The sequence below is a fragment of the Hemicordylus capensis genome, chromosome 2 (assembly GCF_027244095.1).
Source record: "Hemicordylus capensis ecotype Gifberg chromosome 2, rHemCap1.1.pri, whole genome shotgun sequence".
Taxonomy (NCBI): domain Eukaryota; kingdom Metazoa; phylum Chordata; class Lepidosauria; order Squamata; family Cordylidae; genus Hemicordylus; species Hemicordylus capensis.
The window spans coordinates 51,652,795-51,677,779 of NC_069658.1; the positions used below are offsets into that span (position 1 = coordinate 51,652,795).

Sequence of the window (24,985 nt, forward strand, 5' to 3'; positions counted from 1 at the left end):
TTACAATAAAAATATGGTAGTCATTCCATTGTTTGTTTTGATACACCCTTAAATAACTCTTTTCTTTAGCATACTGCCCTGATGAAAACACAGAGAGAAGAACAGCACATTCAAGGTGATGGAACTCTACCTGGTCTCAAGGTTTCCCCCTGAATTTCAAGAGACTGCAGTGAAGACATTGAAAGAAGCAGGTTTTCTTCTACTACATTCAAGTCACCATTATGTATGCTGCAAATTTTGAATGACTCCACATTCTGTTCTATAGCTGGTTTGATACTTTCAATCAGGCCATGGCAATTCCGCAGGTTGAGTTCGATATGATCAAAAACTGAAAAGAGTTTCACTACATTCTGAAGGTCGGGAGCTTGGAATGAATTTATATTGCTGACTTCAAATTTCAAATGTGGGATCTTCTCATTGTCTTTGATATGAAGAAATGGAGCTATTTTGGAGTCTGGAAGATGTCTGGGGATAAATGTGCTAAACCGATTCATAGAATCTTCTTTTTCTTTTATCTGCTTTGTCATTTCACTAAAGAGTGTAAAAGCAGGAGCATATTCCTGGTTAACAACTGGAGTCCCCAGCATGGCAAATGATTTTTCAAATATGGACAAGTCAATGTTTTCCTGCTTTGCAGTAAGACCTGCCACAAATCTGCTTGGTAAGAATAAACTTTCTGGATAATCCAGAAAGAAACGAGTTATGAACCCACTTTCTGAAGCAAACAGACTTAAGGGAAACTCTTTTCCAGTAAGGAACTGAAAGATCAGAGGAGCACAAGCAGGAACCATATTGCTTTGGTAGGCCAACCTTATTGGAAGATCCGGTACAATTATGAAAGCTGCTGAATGTTGCAACTCTGGAGATATTTGAGAGACAGTAATAAAAAACTTTTGTAGACACAGCTGATGCTCTGGAGTTTGCTGTAGATAAACATTGTTTTCAGATGAGCTTTCAAATGACCTTTCAGAACTGAATAAATTGAGTAGATGGGAAATTATTATTGGCACTGCTTTGAAAGGCTCGCTGCAGGCATATCTCAAAATGTACTGGTAACGGCCAATGATTTTCACAAAGGTGTCAATTTGCTGCAAGTACTGTAGCCCTTTCTCCACATCTTCTTGCACATCTGAACCCAGCAGCTCACTCAGTCTCAGACCTGCAAGAAATTCTTGGAAGGAAAGGTGGAAGAATTTGTAGAGTGGTCGAAGCCTTTGGGCAGTGAACTTGCTCAGCAGGCCAAACCAGACAGCATCATCTCCATTAACCCCAGCTTCACAAAGGTCTTCTTCATTGAAATCAAAGTGGGAATTGAAGAGACCTCGCAAGGCAAGTTCACCACAGGCGGACACCATGGCTTTCAGACGATCACTCTCCTGTGGATATTTCAATGAGCTGTACAGCAGGTAGGCTTTTAAAATGACCATATCTGTGAACATGTTGCCACTGGGATATTGAACCCAATACGTGCCAAGAGCCACAACAAAAAGGGGAGTCTTGAACATGGACTGCATTGCTTCCTCTTGTACCATCTGAATGAAAAACTTTTCTACAAGCTCAATGTTATGTGAAAACAGCTTCCTTAACAGATAGAGGGTACTGGATAGTGGAAACTCTGCAATACTGAGAATCATGTTTGCATAATGGCGGATTCCACCAATCCTGTTGGTACGAACTGCAATTACCAGACAGTATTTGCTGAAGTAGTTCTTTTGAATCAGGTCTCTGATCACATGGGGGACTGTATTTTCTTCATCATAATCATCCAAAAGGAACAGGACTTGGTTTTTGAAAAGCTGGCATATATTCTTCAGAGAATCTTCTGTAAATGGCCCTTTACACTTTACCAGCTGGTTGCCAATAATACCCGCCAGGCTCTGGTCCCGTCCTGCAGAACTCAAGGAGAGATAGAAAACAAACTTGAATCTGCTGAGTATGGGACAGCATCCAGATGCCCACAGGATCGCTATCTTCCGGAGCAATGCCGTCTTCCCGCTTCCAGCTTCCCCTTCTAGGACTGTGACTGAATGAAAGCTTTCAAGGACCTCGGGCAGTAGGAGCTGCTGCAATGGCTGGTTTTTGATGTCTTTGGAGACAATGGAGAGGTCTCCATGCAGCAATTTCAAATCAATAGCAAAATGTGAAGACTCCCCAAAAGAAAACATTTTCCTGAAATTCATATCATTATATGCACTTGAGAGCTGTTCTCGAAGCCATTTGTGTTCGTCAAAGGCCACATCTGTGGAAACAGAAAGGATAAATAAGTGCCAGATCCCCATGCAGATTGGTTTGGAACAACTGCTAGGTGGACATCATGTCATTCTTTAAGATGTGACAGGAACCCTATTCACACTGTGTGAATAGGATGGTCCTGTCTAATAACATAAGAGCAGCCCTGCTGGATCAGGCCCAAGGCCTATCTAGTCCAGTATCCTATTTCACACAGTGGCCCATGAGATGCCTCTAGAAGACCACAGGCAAGAGGTGAGGGTATGCCCTCTCTGTTGCTGTTGCTCTCCTGCAACTATAGCCACCAGACAATAACAATTGATAGATCTGTCCTCAGTGAATTTGTCTGAAGCCCTTTTAAAGCCATCCAAGCTAGTGGCCATCACCATATCCCATGGCGGAAGAATTCCATAGATTTATTATGTCACACCCCCTGGCCCCATTGTGGCTCGGCTCGCTACTTTCTGGGGCACTGAACTGGCAAAGTTGCTCCTGACCTCATTATTGCTACCATGGTTCATTGCCTCCTTCCATCACTACAACCATCACTAGTATTTCTCTCCTCCCTACCCCACAATCCAAAGCTGAAGCGACTCAGCAAGGGAGGAGAAGGAGGAGGAAGGAAGGCGAGAAGTACCTTTTCCCTGAATGAGAGGAGAGTAAGACAAGGGGAAGAGGGGTTCTGCTTTTCTTGGGCATGATGCTGTTTTAGAATTATTGATCTTTTAAAAACACTTTTAGTGAGTGTTAAAAATATTTTGAGAACAATAACAGTGAAAATATTCAGAATTTATTCTAAAAAATAAATCAACTTTTCCTTGAGCACATTTTACTGTAAAAAGTAGTGCATTTGGCTAATTTAGGTGGCAGGATTGTCCATGCAAAATCTGGTATGTGCAGATCATCGAGAAGTATGTTATTCCCCAGTCAGCATTTGCTTCCAAGCAGGAAGAATCAGGAATGGAGAGAATCAGGAATGAAGCTGAGTGGCCATGTTGCTGATTCTGGCCATGCCCCCTGGGTCAACGTCAGACACAGGTTGTGTTGTGAAGCACGTACACTAACGTTTGTGCATATACTTAAAACAAGGCAGCAGCCACTGGCAGGAATTTGAACCCCCATCACTGGCAAGTTCCCAATCAATCAATCAATCAATCATGTTTATTTACGGTCATAGAACAAAATTTAAAAAATACATAATAATGCACATGATATAGTAATAATATATACATAATATAATCAGGAACATGGACTCATCCTAATCAGCAGTTTCCCGTTTGCATAATCTGGTTTACCATCTGTCGTCTAGCATTCTTAGCTGCCTCACAGAACTTAGCAACTTTAAATGTTACTTCCTCCTTCTGATCTGAGAGCAGATAGTTGACGTAAAATGCATCTGTATGTCCTGGGAAATCAGTCAGTAATGAGGAAATATAACAAGTTCGAAAGTCCCTATAAAAGAGACAGCGGAGTAAAATATGAAAGATAGACTCCTGTTCTCCAGAGCCACAAGGGCATAGTCTCTGCTCTTTTGGTATCCCTCTGAATTTACCTTCTAGTTCAGCTGAAGGTAGCACATTAAATCTGGCCAGTGTGAACATCCTGCGATACTTAGTAATGGTGATCTTACCCAAGTAATTAGCAGGTTTGGTATTATACATTTGTAGACCTAGGAAAACTTCTTTAGAGATTAAAGATCGATCAGTCTGCATTTCCATGTCATAGATCCGCTGCTTTAATATCAGTCTTGCGCGAAAAACACCCATTTCTAATAAACCATCCAGACTAAAGCCATATAAACTTATCTGGCGAGATATTGACTGCTTCCAACTAGAATTAAATTTATCAATAAAAATTAGGTGAGCAAGGCCTGTAGACAAGAAAGACAATCTGAACCAGAAGCTGAGAATGGAAAACCACATCCGGGCTTCCATCTTAGGCATACCAGTTTCAACCCTCAATATTACATTGGGAACACATCTAGGGATCTGTAAAATAGATCTCAAGAACTTTGTCTGAACTACCTCTAGAGGTGTGCAGTTAGCATACGGACCCAACTGCGACCCATAGAGCAACTGAGAGCAGGCTTTAGCTGTAAATAGCTTAAGGGCAGCTGGTACAAACTGAGCTCCATCTTGATGGAAATATGATTGGATGGCCAATGCCGATTTATGTGCATTTTGGGTAACATATTGCAGATGTGCTTGGCGTTTTGTAGAGGCCTGGAAAACAACCCCTAGATATTTAAAGGTCTTAACCTGTTCTAGTTGGCAACTTCCCATGTATCTGGGTAAGTGGCTCTGTTCACTTTTCACAAAAACTTGGGGATTGCAGTTTTAATAGTGTCTGTGGTATGATACAGTGGTATCATACAATGATATAATGGTATGGTATGATATGGTAAGTTTCAAGTAGAAATTTAAGTCTGGGATACAGACAGACAGGAGGGAATAAAAAGTTTTTTATCATTATGTGCTTATTTAGTGACCTATTGGAAGGTGTTATAAACACTAGCTGGTGGGGAAGCAGTAAACAAATGCCCAAATTAATTCAAGACAATCCTATTCCACCTTTGAGATTTTGCTTGCTACACTTAGTTTATTTTACAGGTGTTTTCATGTCTAAATATGCATATCCAAGTGGGACTTCAAAAAAGGAATTAGCCAGTGTGTGTGTGTGTGTGTGTGTGTGTGTGTGTGTGTGTAGGTGTAGGGAGAGGATGCTTATCTTGCAGCATGGGTGGGGGATGGGGGGTGGGAGTGGGAGCAGAGAGCATAACCCCATTAGGCCCAGGGTCAAAATTACAGCTGCATCCCTACATGATTTTGTTCTTGGCTGTTTGTGGAGTCAGTTCTGTGAAACAAATTCAATGTGCAGCTGGTTTGTTTTGCACATCTCTACAGAACACACATTTAGGTCAGTTTAGGGTGGCATGCAAGACTATGTGTGCAGCAGATATTTAGCACATCTGGCTCAAACCTGTTGTATGAAATATCTAGGTTTTGACTGCACTGGTAAAACCTAGATATTGACCTAGAAAAATCTAGGCTTTACGTGCACTGGCTCTTAAAGGTCAGTTCAGGGAAAACCTGATTTGATCTTTGAAACTAGATTTAAGTAACTTTTCCAGGGAGGCATGTTTGGCAAAATACTTACTAGTAACTGCCGTACAGAGAGCTTCTGTCTCTTCCAAATTGTCTTTGCAGTCATTTTGCTAGAAAAACAAGTGACATGTCAATTAATTATAATGAATACATAGGAAAGGCAGTATCTTTCATTAGATCTGTTTCTTTGGGTGCCAATTTCTGAGACATCTAAAGCTGATTCATGCTAGTCACAATTCCAGATTCCTTTACGAAGCAATAGAGTTTATTCTAATGTGCAGCTGGATACAATTTTTGCAGTGGTGAAAAATGTACAGCAGAAACTAGGTTTTTGTGCAGTTGGAAATATGGGGGTTTAATAAGGAACAGAGTTGTTGAAATAGGTGAGGAAAAAAGTCTCCGTTCTCACCTATAGTTTGGGAAGGAAGTTAATCTCATCTATTCTTTGCTAGACATCTCTCTCTCTCTCTCTCTTGTTTTCCTTTTCTTCCTTGCCTCCTTCTCTGACTCTTTCTTTTAAGTTCTGCATTCATTCTCATTTTCCCTTCCCTGTTATTCTCTTGTTCTGTTTCATTTGAAAACATTTGAGAAGTGCTCACAGATTGGGGATCAGGGTGGGGAGGTGTACTGGTTTTTTGTGCAGTTGGGGACAAAAGCTTAGAATAAACCCTGGGCAACCATCTCCAGTTCTACATTATTTTACCTGGTCATGCAGTGACAGCCTCAGAGGTTGTTCTAATGATGCGTTCCTTCTCATGTCTGATTTCTTACAGCTGTAATAAATTCCAGAACAGTAGTCATGTTAATGTTATTAAATCCTTTCTTAAACTGCCTGGGAAGCTTTGGCTGAAAGACCAAAAAAATATTGTTAACAATAGAAGTAAAAAAGGTGCTATCTCTTTTTAGATACAGGTTGTTTTTCGAATGCTACTCACATGTGCAGGGGAATAGCAAGGTTGGAGTGGGCCCAGAGACAAGATTTTAAAATGCCCCCGCCTCACTGAAGCTCAGCTCATGGAGTAAAGAAATCTTAAATGAGGCTGAATAGTGGTAACAAAAAGCATAGTAAAATTTTACACACACACACATATATATGTGTGTGTGTGTGTGCCACAATAGAACATCATCCTAAATTATTTTTTAAAAGGTTTTGTAAATTGTGGACGATGCAAGTCATTTAATGGTACTAGAGAAAGACATGCTGTTCTGGTAGTTCAAGGTCTTAACACACATCAATTTCAGAGGATGAATACAACTTAAGGAAGCCTGGGCGAGTGTGTGGCTGGGGGAGTCAGTCATGTGACTTGCCTCTGGGCCCCCCCACAAGGCCCCCAGACAACTGTCTCCCCTTGCCCTATTATAGTTATGCCCCTGCACATGTGATTTACCCTCTACCTGATTACCAATGATTGAATCAAACACTTAATTGCCCCTGCAGCTACAATGATTCTGGGTGATTCAGCCAGCCTGAATCTCCAAGATAATAGTAATTTATACATTTCAGATCCACCAAGGAACAAGACTTTTCCTTATCCCTTGGTAACAACAGAATATAAACTCTTCCCTAGAATTAACCACCCCCACCCCGCCCGGCTTCCCTGCACCTCTGAATGGGAGGCAACATGGACTCCATTCAATTCTTTTGTCCAATCCAATCAATTTTGGGGTATAAGAAACTTATTTTTTACATTTCGCTAACCCTCTGTATCATAGTGACCAGCCTGGGAAAATTTCACTCTTGTGTTGTCCTTTCTTGAGCTCTAACCCACTTTCAGTGTGTAACTGGCCACTGCAGGTCAAAGCCACCTGGTCTACCCAAACCTTGGCTGTTGTGCATTAACATGTTTTGTTTATCCCCTTTTACTCTGACCAATCCACTCCCTTGATTTGCTGTTTTCCCCACCAATTAACCTGTCTTGTGAACCATGCCCAAGTAGTCTTACATGATAGCAGCTAGTTTTAACGATAAGTAGACTCTCTAGGAGTTGTGCCTCCCAGAATTCTATGGTTTCCTTATTCATTTCAGTTGCCAATACATTATTTTTCTGTGATGACAATCTTGCAAACAAGTCTGTTTCTCCAAGTTCCCCACGGAAATGATTCACTTTGCGAGTTCCCTAATCAGATTGCATGTTTGATTACTCCTTAATAAATGTTGAACGTTTTTCATTAGAAGCCTGCATCCCTCATTTGTAGCACTTCCACACCTATGCACAAGTTAGCCCTTGGATCCCTTAGAAGGACATGCAGTTTGGCCCCACATATCACAACACCTTCAGTATTGATTACTATAATGTGCTTTATGGGGGGGTATCCTTAAAGGTAGATCAGAAACAATAGCTGATGCAGAGAGCCATGATGAGTCAGTTCCTCATAGGGGTAGATTATGGGGCAAGGGCAGCCACTCCATAAGGCAGGAGTCACCTCAGGAACAGGTGCAGGGAGGGAGGGACACAGCGGGTGGCAAGTGCTGGGCCCCAGACATACCACTAGGGAACTATGTTCATTTTCCTCTCCTTTTCCTGCTGGGCCCCTCTTCTGGGCCCCAACATAATATATAAATAATAATAGTAACAGTAGCAACCAATTAGCTGGTGAGTTCTTTACGAGTTTTACAAGCTATGTAACAAAACTTGGCCACTTTACCAGAAACCATATCATTAAAATTGGACAGCAGATAATCTAAATAAAACTCGTCAGTATGACCAGGAAACTCCATTAATAGCGGGGCAATAAAATTTATACAAATATCCTTGTAAAATGTGCAATAAAGGATGACATGAGCAGTAGTTTCTATATCTCCTGAGCCGCAGGGACAAAGGCGGGCTGAATATGTTAATTTTTTAAACTTCCCCTCTAGAACTGTAGTGGGGAGTGCATTTAGGTGAGCGAGAGTCAATGCTTTCCTGAATTTTGCTGCTATTAGGCCGTTTAGATATTCTGCAGGCTTTGCATCTGAAGACTGATTGCCTATATAGCTCCCTCTCGGCAGCTTTGCTAGTTCAACTTGAAGTTCTATATCCAAGACACGGTGTTTAATAACCCACGTGGCCTGATCATACCCCATCCTGATGAGCTCTTCCTGGGGCAGACCATAAGATTGTAACTTAAATTTAAGCACTGCCTTCCATTTCAAGGCATAGCTATCTACAAATATTAGGGAAGCCAAGCCCACTTGGGGGAAAAATCAGCTTCAGCCAGAACCTAAAAATGCTCAGCCAGAATCTTGTTTCTAGTCTGTCAACTCCTGCCTCACATCTAAGAACGGTATTGGAAACACTACAAGGAACCTGGAAAATTGATCTTAAGAATTTGGTTTATACTACTTCCAGAGGGGTGAATTCTCAAATGGGCCTAGTTGGGCACCATATGCTGTGGATAAACTTTAGCTGTGAAGAGTTTTATAGCAGCTGGGTAAAAAAGAAGGACCTGATAGCACTAGATTGTTGGGCGTTTTGGATTACATAATTGAAGTGTGCTCATTGGCCTCCACCAGAATGAAAAATGACTCCAAGATATTTAAAAGTTCTCACTTGCTCAATTGTATGGCCGTTCATATGCCAAAAGTTGGACTTGGGTAGCTTAGCGAAGACCATCACCTTCATTTTCGGATAGTTGACTTTTAACGCCTCTTCTACACAGTAAGCACTTAATGAAGCAAGCACCTGCTTCAGTCCAATTGGTGTCTGTGATAGTAAGACCATATCATCTGCGTAAAGCAGAATCGAGAGATGTTTGTTACGATAAGGTCAAAGATAAGGTCAAAGGCTGCTCTGAGATCAATAAAGGCTGCATATAAAGCAGACCTTGGGCCATGGGTATATTTCTCGACTAAGTGGTGTAGAATATGGGCCTGACCGGCAGTCATATGAACAAGCCTAGAGTGTCCCTCCCCACACAACCCCACTTCCCTTCACCTGCTACACTTTATGGCAGAAACACTGATTAGACCTCCTTCCATTAGAGAGAAGAGAACTGCTGTAAGAAGCAGGTCCACTCTGACCTTGACTGCATGGAGCGAGAGGTGGATTCATCTCATTACCATGATTCTCATTACCATGAGTCAGAGGAACACAGGAAGCTGCCTTATACCAAGTCAGAACATTGATCCATCTAGCTCAGTACTGTCTACACTGATTGTCAACAACTCCCCAAGGTTCCAGGCAGGAGTCTTTCCCAGCCCTACCTGGAGCTGTCAGGACTTGAACCCAAGTCCTTATGCAGGCAAAGCAGTCGTTCAACCACTGAGCTACAGCCCCATATGGTTTTTACTGGTGTTGGTTTTTGATGGTTTCCATGGCATACTTATAGATGTATTGATTTATTATGGCATTAGTACATTTTATATTGTTGTCAGTCACCCTGACCAGAGCAGTCACTTACTCAGGAAACCATCTGGCATGTCCTTCCCACGGATCATCATCTTCCTTCCAGTTCCCTAAACGTCCAGCACAGGCAAAGCACTGCACAATGTCCTTGCTCCCTGTAAGAAAACAATGAAACAACTCTAATAGTTATTCTCATGTATATCTACATTTTCTTACCAGAATGCTATAGGTGGACTGCAAAATGATTACTTCAGTTTTGTGTGAAATGCTGCCCCACCTACAAGCAGTGATAAGTTCACAGATATGCTACTGGATGTAGTTTCCTTAGGACAAGCCAGCACAAGAGACTCATGGTGTCTTTATGATAAATATCTGTTTTGCATAAACCCAACATAGTAAAAACTAGGGATGTGTAGAACGTTTCGACGGTGAAATGTTTCGACTCAGAATCGGCCATTTCAAGTGTTTCGAGCTTGAGACAGAACACCCTTTATATAAAGGGCCTGTTTTGAGCACAGAGCAGAATAGTCCCATTTCAATCGAAACATCTCACCGTTTTGAGTGCCATTTTGGCATGCCAAACAGACATTTGGGGGTTGACTTTCTGGCACTGGTTTCCAATTGGCTTGTGATCCTCTTGCTTCTTAGTTGCCTTGTGTTGTCTGTTGGAGATGGAGTTCCAGTGCATCGACCTTTTGCACCAACTATCCTAATGGAGCATTGGGGCATTGGGAGTAGAGGTAGTTAGTGAGGGGCTCCTTACCTCTCCCTGTTTTACCTCTACTCTATGACCCCTGCCTTGACTCCGTAGGTATTTCCTGTGAGGAGTCAGTCTTCTTCCTTTCCTCTTAGAGAGTAGATGGAAACATCTCCCTCTCTTCACCTATTTATTATGTAGCCTTTAGACAGGGCTAGGCCTTTCCTATCCAAAATGTACTTCACCAATAAGCCTATTTAGTTTAGGTTTACAACAATCTCTATGAGTGTTCTTTAGATAATTACAGCAACAAAACTCTGCACTCTACTCTGTAACTGGAGTGGGTAGCTTCCTTTGTTGGTGCTTTGAAAAATAATTACAAACTCCAACATTGTCATGAGCAACTATGCCCCCATTAGATCCTATGGGGGTTTGGGGGAAAGGTTAAAATTTTTAGTTTAGTTGAAACAGCCGATTCGACCGCTGTTACTGATGAAAACTTTTGGCTTTTACACCTACATGCAAGTTTTGGGCGGTATAGAAATATGTTAAATAAAATAAATAAATAAAATATGGTATGCAACTTCTACAATATACATCTAATTATTCTAATGATCTAAAAGACTAATTTCTCATTCACATTCATCTCATTCACATTGAATGTAAATGACAAAAGATTCATAAAAAATCAAGCAATGTGCTGTAGGATTCAGAGTCTTATGGAGCAGAGCTCCTCCAACCACAAACTTTTCCACTTTCATTTCAATCAGAGGGCCAGTTGTGCAAGCAGAAAAAGATATGTGCGCAGAACTGCCTCCACCACTGAAGTGACTGGGGAAGTCACCTGGGTTCTAGCAAAGACATGAGCATGTTTAAGACCTACTAGTACTCACTAATATATCGAATTCCAACCTTCATATATCAGTGAGTGGACTGGTGACTAACCTGTGTAAAAAAATCCTGCTTTGGCCAGAGCTGTTGCGTCAGCATGTGAATCTTGTGGCCAAGTTTTAAATGAATCCAGCCGAACATCTTCATCCTCATAGATATTTATATTAGGTTCTGAATCTTCTTTTGCAACAAAAAACATCACAAAGGTTAGCAAGACCTGAGACATTGGGCCAGTTTGGAGGATAAATCTGAACCAATCCCTCCCACACTTAATTAGGGACATATAAATAAAATAAAATAAAATAAATAATGTTAAATAAATAAATCCCCCTTTCCTACAGCACACCATCTCTTAATTGCATTTAGGAGGCAGTACAACTTCCCACACGATTAGGAAAAGGGGAACAGCATACTTGGAAGGGAACATGCTCGTGCACATCCCTGATTGTGTGGGGGCAGAGCCAATGCGCATGCTGTCTGAACATTGTCAATTAGCCACAATGATAGGCAAAAAGATGGCACAGGCCTGTCTCTCCAGCTTTATAAGATAAGTGATCTAGTGCAAGCAATTGTATGCATTGCAAGAGGTATGGGGAGGACTGAGGTGTGATGCCCCGCCTCATTCCTGAGAGCGCCCACTCCCACCCAATGCTGGGCATGCCTCCCAGGGGAATGCTGGGAGTCTGTTGCCCACTAGAAGGAAGAGCCGACCAATTATGAGGGGCTGGCAGAGGAGGAGGGCATACCTCGTAGAAGCTGCCTAATGACTTCCTAAAGCAGCACAGGGTTGCTTCCGTTTCAGTTGCGCTGGGAGCCTTAAGCTAATGCAACCTCCATTCCCAAGCAATCCAACTCTGATCTCATTTAGAGGTGGCTAGAGAAAAGGGTGCCAAATGCTACACTCTACATTTGTACACATTAAATCAGTGGGCTTAAGTATACCAGGCACTGAATCTGCCTTTGGAAGATGCACTTAACCCAGAAGTAGACCAGAAGCTATCATTTCATTTTTGAAAATAAGATGCATGGTGCCTCAGTCTAGGCTGGGAATATGGTGTGTAGTGAAGAAAGGGATCAGGAGGGCTAGTACTTTCCTCCCTGCCATTTTTGTCCCAAAATTCGCACCCTGCAAGTATAAATTCACTCCCAAAATGGCAATTTTCAGCCAAATTGCAATCCACACCCTCATCTGCACTGAATCAGATATCAGAATAACATAATTTTTATTTCTGTTGAGAGTTATACTAGTTAACTGCCATCATCCTGGAACAGGGCAGACTTCTAAAGTTTTCAAATATTTGTGAAAACACGACAAGAATAATGATAAGAACTAAAGACATCTGTGAGCATATGCAAATGCTCCTAAGTGCATGGGAAGGCAGCTGCTTTTCCCATCCAGACACAGTTCCTTACATTGGCAGAAGACTGAGTATCATGTCGGCCAAGAGTAATAATAATGGCCTACATCCAGACTAGTGTTGTGTTATGCTGTTGTGCTAGCACAACAATGTAACACAGGGACATAGAACTTCCATTCCAGACTAGTGCAAGCAGAAGATGTTCACCAGTTCCAGCCTTGAATGTACCTTGGTGAAGATCTTCCAGAGAACATTGCAGAGTGCCACAACTTCATGCAGCTCCACAAACTTAGGTGCACATAACTTCTCTCGTTGCATCAGCACAAACTAGTCTGAATGCCAAACAATAACAACAATACTTTTAGTATGTTATGTAAACACTGTTCTCAACATCTATATCAATTTTCAAAACTTTTGGAATTTTAACCTAAAAGGACTGGACTATTATCTCTTTCAGAAGCTATTCAACCACTGGGGGTTCTTCTTCCTTTAGTGTTGTAGATCATTACAGCACACAGCCACCACTGAAATGCCTTCCATGAACATCACAGTGAATTCTAAACATAGTTTGCGATTTCTAATTTTTTATTGTTTTTAGTTGCCTTGTAAGAATTTGGTCCTGAAAGCCTGGATATACATCTTGAACACAAATAATTAGTTTCATGATATACCTGTATTGGAAGGTAATAATGTTCCAAATGATGCTGCAAAATGCTTTCCCTAAACAAAATATAAAGCTAAAATTAGCACAGTTAATTATGCTATTTAAGACACTTAAATAGATACTTTCTATCTGTGTTTTTCCATTTCTTTACTTCTTCAGCTGTCTCCATGAACTGCAAGCCCATGCAGGAATCCCACTGCATGTGTGGAATTAAATCTACAGATGCAGAAATGGCAATGAGGATGGCTTGATCTAAGTAACCATTTCTTATCCTGCTACAGCTTTGCACAGTAAGAAATACTTATCCAAATTGTATAAACAGAAAACAGGGCTGGTGTGACATCTCACGTCATAACTACACTCTTAGATAACACAACTTGAGCCGCTCACATTACTGACAATTGAAATGTTATTTATTTACTGTGTGTATTTGTTTATTTAAAAGCAGTAGGAGAGTCCCATTGTTGACGGGGCAAAGTCACTGTGCATTAGAAAAGTTATTTACAGCTTTCTCTCAGCATATTCTGGTGTAAAAAGTAGAACATTCAACTACTTTATTTATGCAAAATTTGATACCTGTAGAGAATAGGGAAGTGTGATTTTGTGGATTTGTTTGTACAAAATAAAGTCTTCAGACATATAATAGAGGCAGTGTTTTATATATGTAAGAAATTCTTTTATTAATGTGCTTGCTAAAAGGTAGTAAAAGAGGAGTTTGAAATTTGTAGGATGTCAACTTCAAACATTATTCATTTTAATGAATAATGACCATATATAGTAAATTTGAATCTGAGAAATCTGCTGCTTCTCTTGGGCATGACATTGTTTTTGAATTATTGATCTGATTATTGAGTGTTAAAAATATGTTCAGAATAATAATTAAAATCTGATAATTATATTCAGACTTGACTCAAAAAAAATATCCCTCCCACCGAAAAAAACTTTCCCCCAGCACATTGTGGTGGGAAAAAGTAGTTCATTCAGCTAATTTCATTGGCAGAATTGTGTATGCAAAATGTGGTATGTATAGGTAATCGGAAAGTATGACTTTCTGTCGCACAAACACACTCACTCACAAATTCACAAACAATATCTTCAAAATACATACTAGATCTCTATATCCTGGCCCTCCATCACACTGCTGATTGGGCTGTCTTACAATACAATAATTTACAATAAATAAATTACTCATCATTTCTACAGTACAAAATTGAAAATGGATAACTCTCGGACGGTCAGATGTATTCTGTAGAGATGTGCACGAATCACGATTTGTGCACCAATTTGCAGAGCAGTTGAGACACCTTTAAGAGCAAGGAGAGCAGGTCCATATCTGCTCCTCTGCCGCTCACCACATCACACGTGCAGCGGCAGCACACATATGGCCTCTGTGCATGCATCCTGATCATTTGTGTGGTCAGCAACCATGCTGACCATGCACATGGCCTCCACACATTCAGGGAGGCCATGTCTGCTCTCCCACTGTGCGAGGAGTGCTGGGGAGCACAGTGCCACAGCAGGAAGCTGCAGCAAGCGGCAGAAGAGCAGGAATGGACCTGCTCTCCTCACTCTTAAAGGTGCCCCAGCTGCCCTGCAAATCAGTGCACAAATCGTGATTCATACACATCCCAAGTATTTATTGGCTTTATTGGCCAATATTTCAGTTTAATCATGACTAGAATTAAAAGAATTTTCATACATAATGCTTTAAAATGCCTTTGACTTGCTTTTACAATATTTCTTTGGATGGGGTACAAAAGGCACAATTTAATACTAAACTGAACACACATTCTAACCAACATAGGTTTTATATTTCAAATGCAGTTACAAAGATACCATGGCCACATTCAAATTTCAGAGATGATAGTGTGATTCCTGAATTGCTGCACAAAATAAACATATTTAATTTTACAACCAAAGTTCATTTGGCAGAATTTGCAGAATAAATGTGCAATCAGGTAATTTTAGAAATCTAACTATGATATATAGAAGCTAATATTTCAATAACATAAAGACAAAAGAAGAATACCGTAATGCCAACAAATCCAGAATAATTTTGAATATACTCCTTAATTTCCTCTCTGGACTTCTCCTTTTGAAGAAACTCACATCTATAAAATAATAAAGGAATGGTTATGGTCAACAGCTTCATATATATTTTTTAACAATTATGAAGATTTCAAGCATTAAAAATGAACTGGGTCTCAGTCTAGGATAGAAAAATGCTTGAAATCTTTATAGGTATTAGTCATTATTAATGACAATTTATCATCTTCATATATAATTCTCTAAGGCATACCCATGGCTAATCCTGTGCGTGGCACGAGAGTTCACAAGCAGAAGCACCTGATTGGGCAGTGGGGACTCCATATGCAGATAGGGACGAGGAGCCTGTGAGAGCAGATGCACCATGGTAATTGGGCAGTGAGGATTCCATATGCAGATAGTGAAGAGGAGCCTGTGGCACTGTGGTGATTGGGCAGTGGGGATTCCATAGGAACACAGGAAGCTGCCGTATACTGGGTCAGACCATTGGTCAGCCTAGCTCAGTATTGTCTACACAGACTAGCAGCAGTTTCTGCAAAGTTGCAGGCAGAAATCTCTCTCAGCCCTATCCTGGAGAAGGCAGAGAGGGAACTTGAAACCTTCTGCTCTTCCCAGAGCGGCTCCATCCTCTGAGGGGAATATCTTGCAGTGCTCACATGTGGTCTCCCCTTCAAATGCAACTAAGGCAGACCTGGCTTAGCTAGGGGGACAAGTCATGCTTGCTACCACAAGACCAGCTCTCATATGCAGATAGGGAGGAGGAGCCTGTGATGGTTAAGGCCAGTTGGAATGCAACTGTTACTGGTCAGAAGATGTTCTTGATTGTAGAGGAAAGGAATATATATAAAAGGGGAGTGGGCAGGGGTTTGCAAAGAGAGGGGCTGTGAGGGAGAAAAGACCCCCTTCAGGAGAAGGAGGCTGCCGTTGTGTGGATGAGGAAACAAGATGAACAAGATCTGTTAACTCAGGAAGGGAGAGAGAGGGAGAGAAAGAGAGAAAGAAACTTTTAAAAAGGGAGAGGAAGAAACACAGAGGGGAAGAGCGGGTGGAGGACAGAGGAGAGAAAAAGAAGGGAGGGGAAGAGAGAAAGAAGGAAGGGCAAGGGATGGGCCTGAGCCTGACAGCAGGCTGAGGGGAACAAGTGGCCATGGCGGCGGCGGCAGCAAGTAAGGGCCCAGTCAACGACTGCTGCTGTTTGGGGCTACCAAGGCCCTTGGCGGAGGCAGGCAGGCAGTGGAGGGCAACAGGCAGGTAAGGGATGGGCCTAGGCCCGGACTTCTCAGTGGCCTGAGGGGAACAAGCGGCCATTGTGGTGGTGGCAGCAGCAAGAAAGGGCCCAGTCAACCACTGCTGCTGCAGCTGCTCCTGTGGGGAGGAGCAGGAGTGGGGCTTGGGTCAGTGTGGGGAGGTCTCTGGGGATAGGGGGCTGCAATGTGGCCAATAAGCACCAGCAAGGCTGCAGCCATGACCAAGAAAAGTGAGGGGGATGGAGGAAAGGGATGGAGGAGTGACCAAGAGAAGTGAGGGGGATGGAAGCAGGAGGAGCAGGAGTGTGGCTCAGGTGAGGGTGGAGAGATATCTAAGGTGAGGGGGGCTGTAAGTGAGGGGAGCAATCAAGTACTAGAGCACAGATACTCTGCGCGGGTTAAGCTAGTTTATTTTATTTCAATAATAGTATTAATCAATGAAGTGCTTATAACGAGTGACTATAAATCATTGTTGACCTGCAGAAATATTAATTCATAGCTCATAAGATCAGTAGCCTTGAGAAGAAATAGATGCAATTTATTGCATTATTTTACTCAAGATAGGCATGGCTTTTAAACAAGGAGAGATAGTTCATGCATGTCTCCTACCCAACAGACTCTGGAGCTATCCAGGCACTGAGATTCAAATGATACTCTTTCCTTCCCTGTATCTGGCCAAAGGTGGCTGTTTGACAGCTGCCTGCTGCAGCCCTGTCCAGCTATTCAAAGAGAATGCCATCAAATACACTTACAGGGCTGGACATGTGTAGGAAGTCCCACACCAGCCCATCACTCTCTCCCATCCCACCCTTCACTCTCAGAGCAGCCTTTATCTGAAGAGATGAATGCTGTTTCCATGATCAGAAGTCTGGGGCATCCCAGGCAGTGTTCCCTCTAACAGGGATTCCCAGATGTTGTTGACTAGAACCATAATCTTCAAGCAAAAGCCATTGCAGCTGGGGATTCTGGGAGTTGTAGTCAACAACATCTGGAAATCCCTGTTAGAGGGAACACTGGTCCCAGGCTCCTGACCACGAAAAGAGAGGAACTCACACTTACAGTAGTTGTCTCTTCAAACAAACGCAGCTCTGAGCACAAAGGGCAGGTTGGAAGAGTGAGCAATGGGTTGCGAGTGGGTCTTCTGACCTGCTTCCAACCCCATAAGCATGTTGGCTGATGCTTCCAGGTGTGTTCTCACTACAGCCAATTTCCCACCGAGGTCAGTTTGATGTCTTTGGAAGCTCCCCACACACAAACTGTGCGTTTCCTGCTGGATTTCACCTCATACTGGTTTATATCTGTGTTTTTAAAATGCTGGTTTTCAGTGATGTTTCTTGGAAAATCCACTGCAAAGTGCTGACATCAGTCTTTACATTTACATGATAAGAGCAAGTCACACCTATGGAATGCAAAAGCAAAGCTGCCTTGCCTTGGACCTGAGGGAAAGAGTTGAAAACCCTGTTTTCAGGCTTTCTGTCTTTGAATGCTTTTGTAGGGGAGAGATCTGGGAAGAGTTTCTTCAGTCTTTTTAGAAAATGAGCGTTTCCTTGCATGCCATCCAAGCTGGGATGGGGCTACAAAAGCAGAGGTGATGCTGCAGGAGGGCTGGCTGACACATGCTGGGTGTGTGTGTCTGTGTGTGTGTGTGTGTGTGTGTGTGTGTGTGTGATGGGGTTGTGGCAGGGCAGCGGTGAGGAGATAGAAAGCCAAGGCTGCTGGCTAACAGGCCGATTGATCCACAAACCAATTAAGCAGAAGTGTGTGTGTGTGTGTGTATGGACTTCAACAGAGCAATATCACAGAGGGTGCTTTAATTACTAAACCTTTGGGGGAAAGGGAAGTATGGTGTCCCGCTTCCTCTAGGAAGCCATTGGCTACAAGGAAAACATAGAATTGAGCTTTGTGTGAACCTACACAAAAGAAAACTCTCAGTAGAGAGGGGAGAGGCTGCAAATCATCCCCAATTAGACCTGAATTGATTTGAAGGCTAATCAAATTGCACACCCCTAATTATTAGTCTCTTCATTGTGGTACATTGGTGATCTGTGTCTTTTTGAAGAGCATCTTCCTATCTGTCTGATTGTGTATTACATCTATAGGGTGAGGTTATGGGTCAATTGGCTGTCACTGCATGTCAATTAATGCAATCAGTGCATAGTTATACAGCCTTATGTCGAATCAGACCCTGGCCAATCTATCTCAGTATTGTCTACTCCACACTGACTGGCAGTGGCTTGTTACCAGATTTGCATGGTAGCTACAACCCTTTGTGACTATGCTTTGGCTTAATGTGGGGAATGTAACTCAATTTAGTTCAAACCTGCATACAACCAAATTACAAATTAAGGTACCAGGAAAGCTGACCTTGGATAGAAAGGATACACTTGTGTTAGAGCACTCAGAAATGCCCAGTAAAGCTTACAGACATGTTTCTTATAAGCAGTCAGATTGCCAAGGAGAGAAGCCAAAGTCACGAAAGATAAAGACCTCAGGAAGGAACTTAATAGGGAATTTCAGAAAGCTGTTAGAAGAGACAAGGAGCAGTACTACAATAACATCTGTAAAGACACTGAGGATGGAAACAGATGTGGAAAAAGAAGAAAGGTTTTCCAAAAGATTTCTGAACTCAGATGGAGGTTCCAACTTTGAATTGGTATGTTAAGGGATGCCAAACAACAGATAGTAACTGATTCAGAGAAGATCAAACAGAGATGAAAGGAGTATACTAAAAATCTGTACAGCAGGAACATCAGCATCCAAGATACTCTAGAAGATATTTCCTACTTGCAAGAACCTCTAGTACGGGAAGATGAAGTTAGATCAGCCCTCTAGTCATTACTAAGTCAGAAGGCTATAGGAATTATTATTATTATTATTATTATTATTATTATTATTATTACATTTATAGCCCGCTCTTCCTCCAAGGAGCCCAGATCGGTGTACTACATACTTGAGTTTCTCTTTCACAACAACCCTGTGAAGAAGGTTAGGCTGAGAGAGAAGTGACTGGCCCAGAGTCACCCAGCTAGTTTCATGGCTGAATGGGGATTTGAACTCGGCTCTCCCCGGTCCTAGTCCAGCACTCTAACCACTACACCATGCTGGCTCTTGATGGAATAGCTACAGAAATATGGCAGGCAGCAGCAGAAGAATCAGTCAAGGCTCTAACCAAACTATGCCAGCAAATTTGGAGAATGACACAGTGCCCAACAGATTGGAAGAGGTCAGTCTACATACCCATACCAAAGAAAGGAGACTTAACAGATTGTGCAAACCATTGCACAATACCCTTACTTTCACATGCTAGAAAAATAATGCTCAGAATCATCCAATGCAGATTAGAGCTCTACGTGGAATGGGAAATGATGGATGTTTAAGCTGGTTTCAGAAAAGGCCGCAGAATAAGAGACATCATTGCTGATGCACGCTGGATAATTGAGAAAGCCAAAGAATACCAGAAAGGTCAATATGTGCTTTATTGACTACAGAAAAGCCTTTGATTACATTGATAATGTCAAATTGTGGAATATACTTAAGAAAATGGGCATCCCAGAACATCTCATTGTTCTCGTGAGAAACCTATACACAGGACAGGAAGCCACAGTCCAGACGGAACATGGTGAAACAGACTGGTTCCAGATCGGCAAAGAAGTAAGACAAGGCTGTCTACTTTCTCCTTATTTATTCAAATTATATGCTGAACATATACTGAGAGAAGCTGGATTGGAAGGAAATGAGTGTGGTTTTAAAGTTGGAGGAAGAAACATCAATAACCTGCACTAGGCTGATGACACCACTCTGATAACTGAGAATGTGGATGATCTGCAAGCTCTAGTCATGAAAGTCAAGGAGCACCATGAAAAATGGGACTACGACTAAATATAAAGAAGACTAAACTAATAACAACCGGTACAGCAACCAGTCTCAGAATTGATAATGAAGTCACTGAAGTGGTGGATAGCTTCTGCCTTTTAGGATCGACCATCAACAGTAAAGGATCCAGCTGTCACTAAATATGCTGTAGACTAGCACTTGGTAGGTTGCAATGAAAACCTTGGAAAGGATATTTGATATGGAAAGGATAATTGATATGTGATATGTCTATATGTCCAATTGGGACCTTATGCAAACTTTGATATGCTTGAAAGAATTCAATCCGGTTTCTTGAGAGCTATCTTTGGGACTACAAGATGCACCGCAAATGTAATACTGCGTATGGAGGCCGGCCTCATAAAGATTGAATCTCGTGCCTGGCTATTAATCATTTACTTTTGGTTGAGAGTCCACCTACGCCCGGTGGGCCTAATTCCTCAGTTTCTATCGTTAAACCCACAACCGCAGTGGTGCACTGTAGTTAGTAAAAAGCTTGCTGCTCTAGGAATAGACCCTGAACAACTGCTAGAGTTAGACTTGTCAAATGCTAAAAGAATAGTAAAACAGCGTTTGACTGATATTGAATTGCAAAATAACTGGGCCTCTTTGACAGAATTCTATAAAGGAGTAAGAACTAGATGGGATCTTTCACCAGCAAATTATTTGTCCCATATTACACTCAGAAAATTCCAGTGCGCATTTACAAGGGCAAGAACAAATTCTTTTCCCTCTGCATTATTAGCCGGGAGATAGAGTGGTGTTCCCTTGGAAGAACGCTACTGCAGATGCAGCAGTGGGGAAATAGAATCTATTGAGCATATTCTATTATCCTGTAAATTACATAGGCAACCAAGGGAGCACTTAATTTTACCTCTGGTCTGTAAACAGACAGATCAATCTGCTGAACAACTTGTTAAATTCTTACTCTCTGATGAAAATGTTTTTAATTTTAACTCTGTAGCCAAATTTTGTTATATTGCTTTTAAGATGTATAATGAGAACCTATAGAGGTTTTTTTAATAAATTGTTCTGCTATTTGTATGCATGGATTGTTTGGTCTAGGACCGTAAATAAAACTTGACTTGACTTGACTATACCTACAAAGATTAGAATCATTCAGACAATGGTTTCTCCTGTGAAATTATGGATGCGAAAACTGGACTTTGAAGAAGCAAGATAGAAAAAGTATTGATGCTTTTGAACAGGCATCCCCAAACTGCGGCCCTCCAGATGTTGCTGAACTACAACTTCCAGCATACCCAGCCACAAAAAATTGTGTCTAGGGAAGCTGGGAGTTGTAGTTCAGCAACATCTGGAGGGCCGCAGTTTGGGGATCCCTGCTTTTGAACTTTGTGCTGGAGAAGACTTTTGAGGATACTGTGGACAGCCAGGAAAACAAACAAATGGATCATAGAACAAATCAATCCAGAATTTTCACTTGAGGCACAAATGACTAGGCTCAAAGTATCATACTTTGGACACATTATGCGAAAACCCAACTCCCTTGAGAAGTCCATAATGCTGTGAAAAGTAGAAGGAAAGAGGAGAAGCGGACGACCAACAGCAAGGTGGATGGACTCAATTACAACAGCAATGAATGAACCACTGATATACCTTAAAGGCCAAGTTGAAGATAGACCATCCTGGAGAGAATCTATTCATGTGATCACTAAGAGTCGACACCGACTTAATGGCACTTAATCAATCAATCAATAGTAGGTATATATGTTAACAAAAATGTGTGTGTGAGTGAAAGTGTCTGCATGAGTGAGGAATGTGTGATATTAATTGCATATGAGTGAGAGAAAGGATGTGCTGAGAATGTTTTGTTTAGCACCATGTCCTTACAGTTCTGCAGCAAAAGCATGGGGGAGGGGTGGAGAAGGTGAGGGACTTGGGTACCCATCTTTGCTTCTTATCCCAGTGCCTACCTCCAGTCTGCTGCTGTGAGTGGATATGATTGTGACTTCATTATGCTGGCATTAGCCAGTACCTGCTGTCATCATACTGCAACTATAAGATGGCCTTGTACGTTATTTATTTATTACTTACTTACTAATTTTATTTAAAATATTTCTATACCGCCCAAAACTGTGTCTCTGACTTGCATTACTTACTCAGGAAACCACTTTGCATGCTCTTTCCAAGGATCATCTCCTTCTTCCCAATTTCCCAAACATCCACCACAGGCAAAGCATCGCACTGTGTCCTTTATACCTGTATGTAAACAATAATATTCATTTGAGATATTCCAATGTGCCTAGAGGCTACTCACACAAGCAGCCTAGCCCAGGCTAGGGCAGCCCAGCTTGGGTTGGGCTGCTCATGCGCAGTGCCAGGATCGCTCCTGATCCTGGCGCTTCCGCCCCCACTAGCCTGACTTTTAGCCCTGGCCCTTAACTTGGGTTAGAGGATGTGAGGTGCAGGATCATGTGTGTGCTTGGGCTGCATGCAGCCTGGGTGCAGACAGAGTCAGATGACTAGAGTGCCCGACTCAAAGGGGATTCCATCAATGCACCATGCTTGTCATGCGGTGTATTATGGAATTCCTGGAGGCTGGGAACAGTGTGGATTGTGTGAGCACACAACAGCATGCTGAAGAGGAGCTCCTTGTTCATCGGGGGGGGGGAGTAGGTTCAACCCTGCCTTCCCCCCACCCACCCTCCATGCCCATTATGGTCATGTGAACGACCTTCTAGTTTGCCAGAAGGCAAAACTGTGCTTCAGCAACCTATATATTTATTGTAAACCGCCCAGAGCTGTGAGTTATTGGTGGTATATAAATGTGCTAAATAAATAAATGTCACAATATTTATCATATAATAAGAATTTATTGCGCAGCATCCAGACTTACAGCACACAGCGCACTTTGGGTGAAATCTTCTGTGAGTGGGAGTTGTACTCATGCAAGTGGAAGGAGCATCTACCAACAGAGCACTACTGTGCTGAAAGTCTGGATGCTACCCAATATTATAACTTCATTTATAACTTCATGAAGCTGCTGGACTTGGTCATACATCAGTTTGGGGTAAGTTTTCATCAATATGCTGATGATACTCAGCTTTATATCTCTACCCCTGGCCAAACAGGTGATGCCGTTCATGTGCTGGCTCAGTGTCTGGAGGCTGTCAGGACCTGGATGGGCCAAAACAAGCTCAGGCTCAATCCCTCCAAGACTGAGTTGCTCTTGTTCAGTTTGCGATCTGGCCAATTGCCGTATGTGAGTTTATTTCTTGACGGGCTTGCACTTCCCTTGAGAGAGACGGTTCATGATCTGGGGGTCCTTCCGGACTCACGGCTCCTGCTTGAACAGCAGGTGGAGGCCGTGGCCAGGAGTGCCTTTGCCTAGCTTCGGCTGGTTCTCCAGGTACAGTTTTTCCTCGACTGGCAGGCCCTGTCAACAGTCACTCATGCCTTTTTTGCCTCTCGTTTGGATTACTGTAATGCGCTCTACCTAGGTTTGCCTTTGAAAACGATTCGAAGCTTCAGTTAATCCAGAATGCAGCAGCCCACTTCTTTATGAGTGGCCATAGATTTGATAGCATCACACCTCTTTTATGGTCATTGCACTGGTTGCCCATTCACTTCCAGGTCCAATTCTAGGTGCTGGTTCTCACCTACAAACCCCTTATGGGCTTAGCACCTGTATATCTCCGGGATTGCCTCTCTTGGCCAGTTGTATCCCATCCTGTGAGGTCGTCTCAGTTGGCCCTCCTTAGTGTCCTGGGCCCTGGTGTAGTGTGTGGTGCCTGGGCCTTCTCTGTGGCCATCCATCTTCTTTGGAACATTCTTCCTCCCCAGATTCGTTCAGCCCTGACTCACCTGTTTCACCAGGCGTTTGCCCTTATTTTTTAATTGATTGCTGTTGGTATCTCTGTTGTTCACTGCCTAGAGTCTTTGGAGGAGGCAGTATAGAAGAAGTTTAAATAAATAAATAAATAAATTTATATGGTACCTTCACAGAAGGCACTTGGACTACTTTACAAAACAGAACAAAAGCCGCATCTCATTTTCTACACTAATATAAAATAAGAAGATTGAATGACTGACACTGAATCTGGAGGTAAAATATAGCCATCATTATTAACAGGTATCAGTAGACTTGTCCATGAATTTGTCTAATTCTTTTTTAAGGCCATCTAAGCTAGTGGCCATCACCACATCTTGTGGCAGTAATGTACATAAACTGACTATGCTGTGTGTGAAGTACTTCCTTTTGTCCATTCTAAATCTCCTGTGAATCAGTTTCATTGGATGACCCCTGCCCCTGAGACACCAAAGATTTTCTGTCTCCATTTTCTCCACATCATGCATAATTTTATAAACTCCTTAGTCACCATTTTTTTCTGAATGACAAAGCCTCAAGTGTTGCAGCCTTAGCTCATAGGAAAGCTCTCTCCCTGATTATTTGAGTGCCTTCTCCCCTTTAATACCTTTCCCATCTGTGCAATATCATTGTTTAGATGTGGTAACCAGAACTGTGCACAGTGGCCAATATGTACCGGGGCTGCTGCAGACTCATAGGGCAGCCCCAAGGCTGTTGAGAAA

General features: G+C 42.2%; 1 protein-coding gene across 1 annotated transcript in view; it reads right to left on the minus strand.

Moving 5' to 3' along the window:
• LOC128342160 (baculoviral IAP repeat-containing protein 1-like) overlaps window positions 1–24,985 on the minus strand; it is a 45,662-nt gene that overhangs the window by 19,297 nt on the left and 1,380 nt on the right. The window contains exons 2-8 of the mRNA XM_053289109.1: window positions 22,555–22,654; window positions 15,301–15,382; window positions 11,300–11,466; window positions 9,717–9,812; window positions 6,037–6,106; window positions 5,386–5,443; window positions 131–2,239 (exon numbers count right to left, since the gene is read on the minus strand). Coding sequence (XP_053145084.1) covers window positions 131–2,239; window positions 5,386–5,443; window positions 6,037–6,106; window positions 9,717–9,812; window positions 11,300–11,466; window positions 15,301–15,382; window positions 22,555–22,654 — 2,682 coding nt within the window. The remainder of the gene's footprint in view (window positions 1–130; window positions 2,240–5,385; window positions 5,444–6,036; window positions 6,107–9,716; window positions 9,813–11,299; window positions 11,467–15,300; window positions 15,383–22,554; window positions 22,655–24,985) is intronic.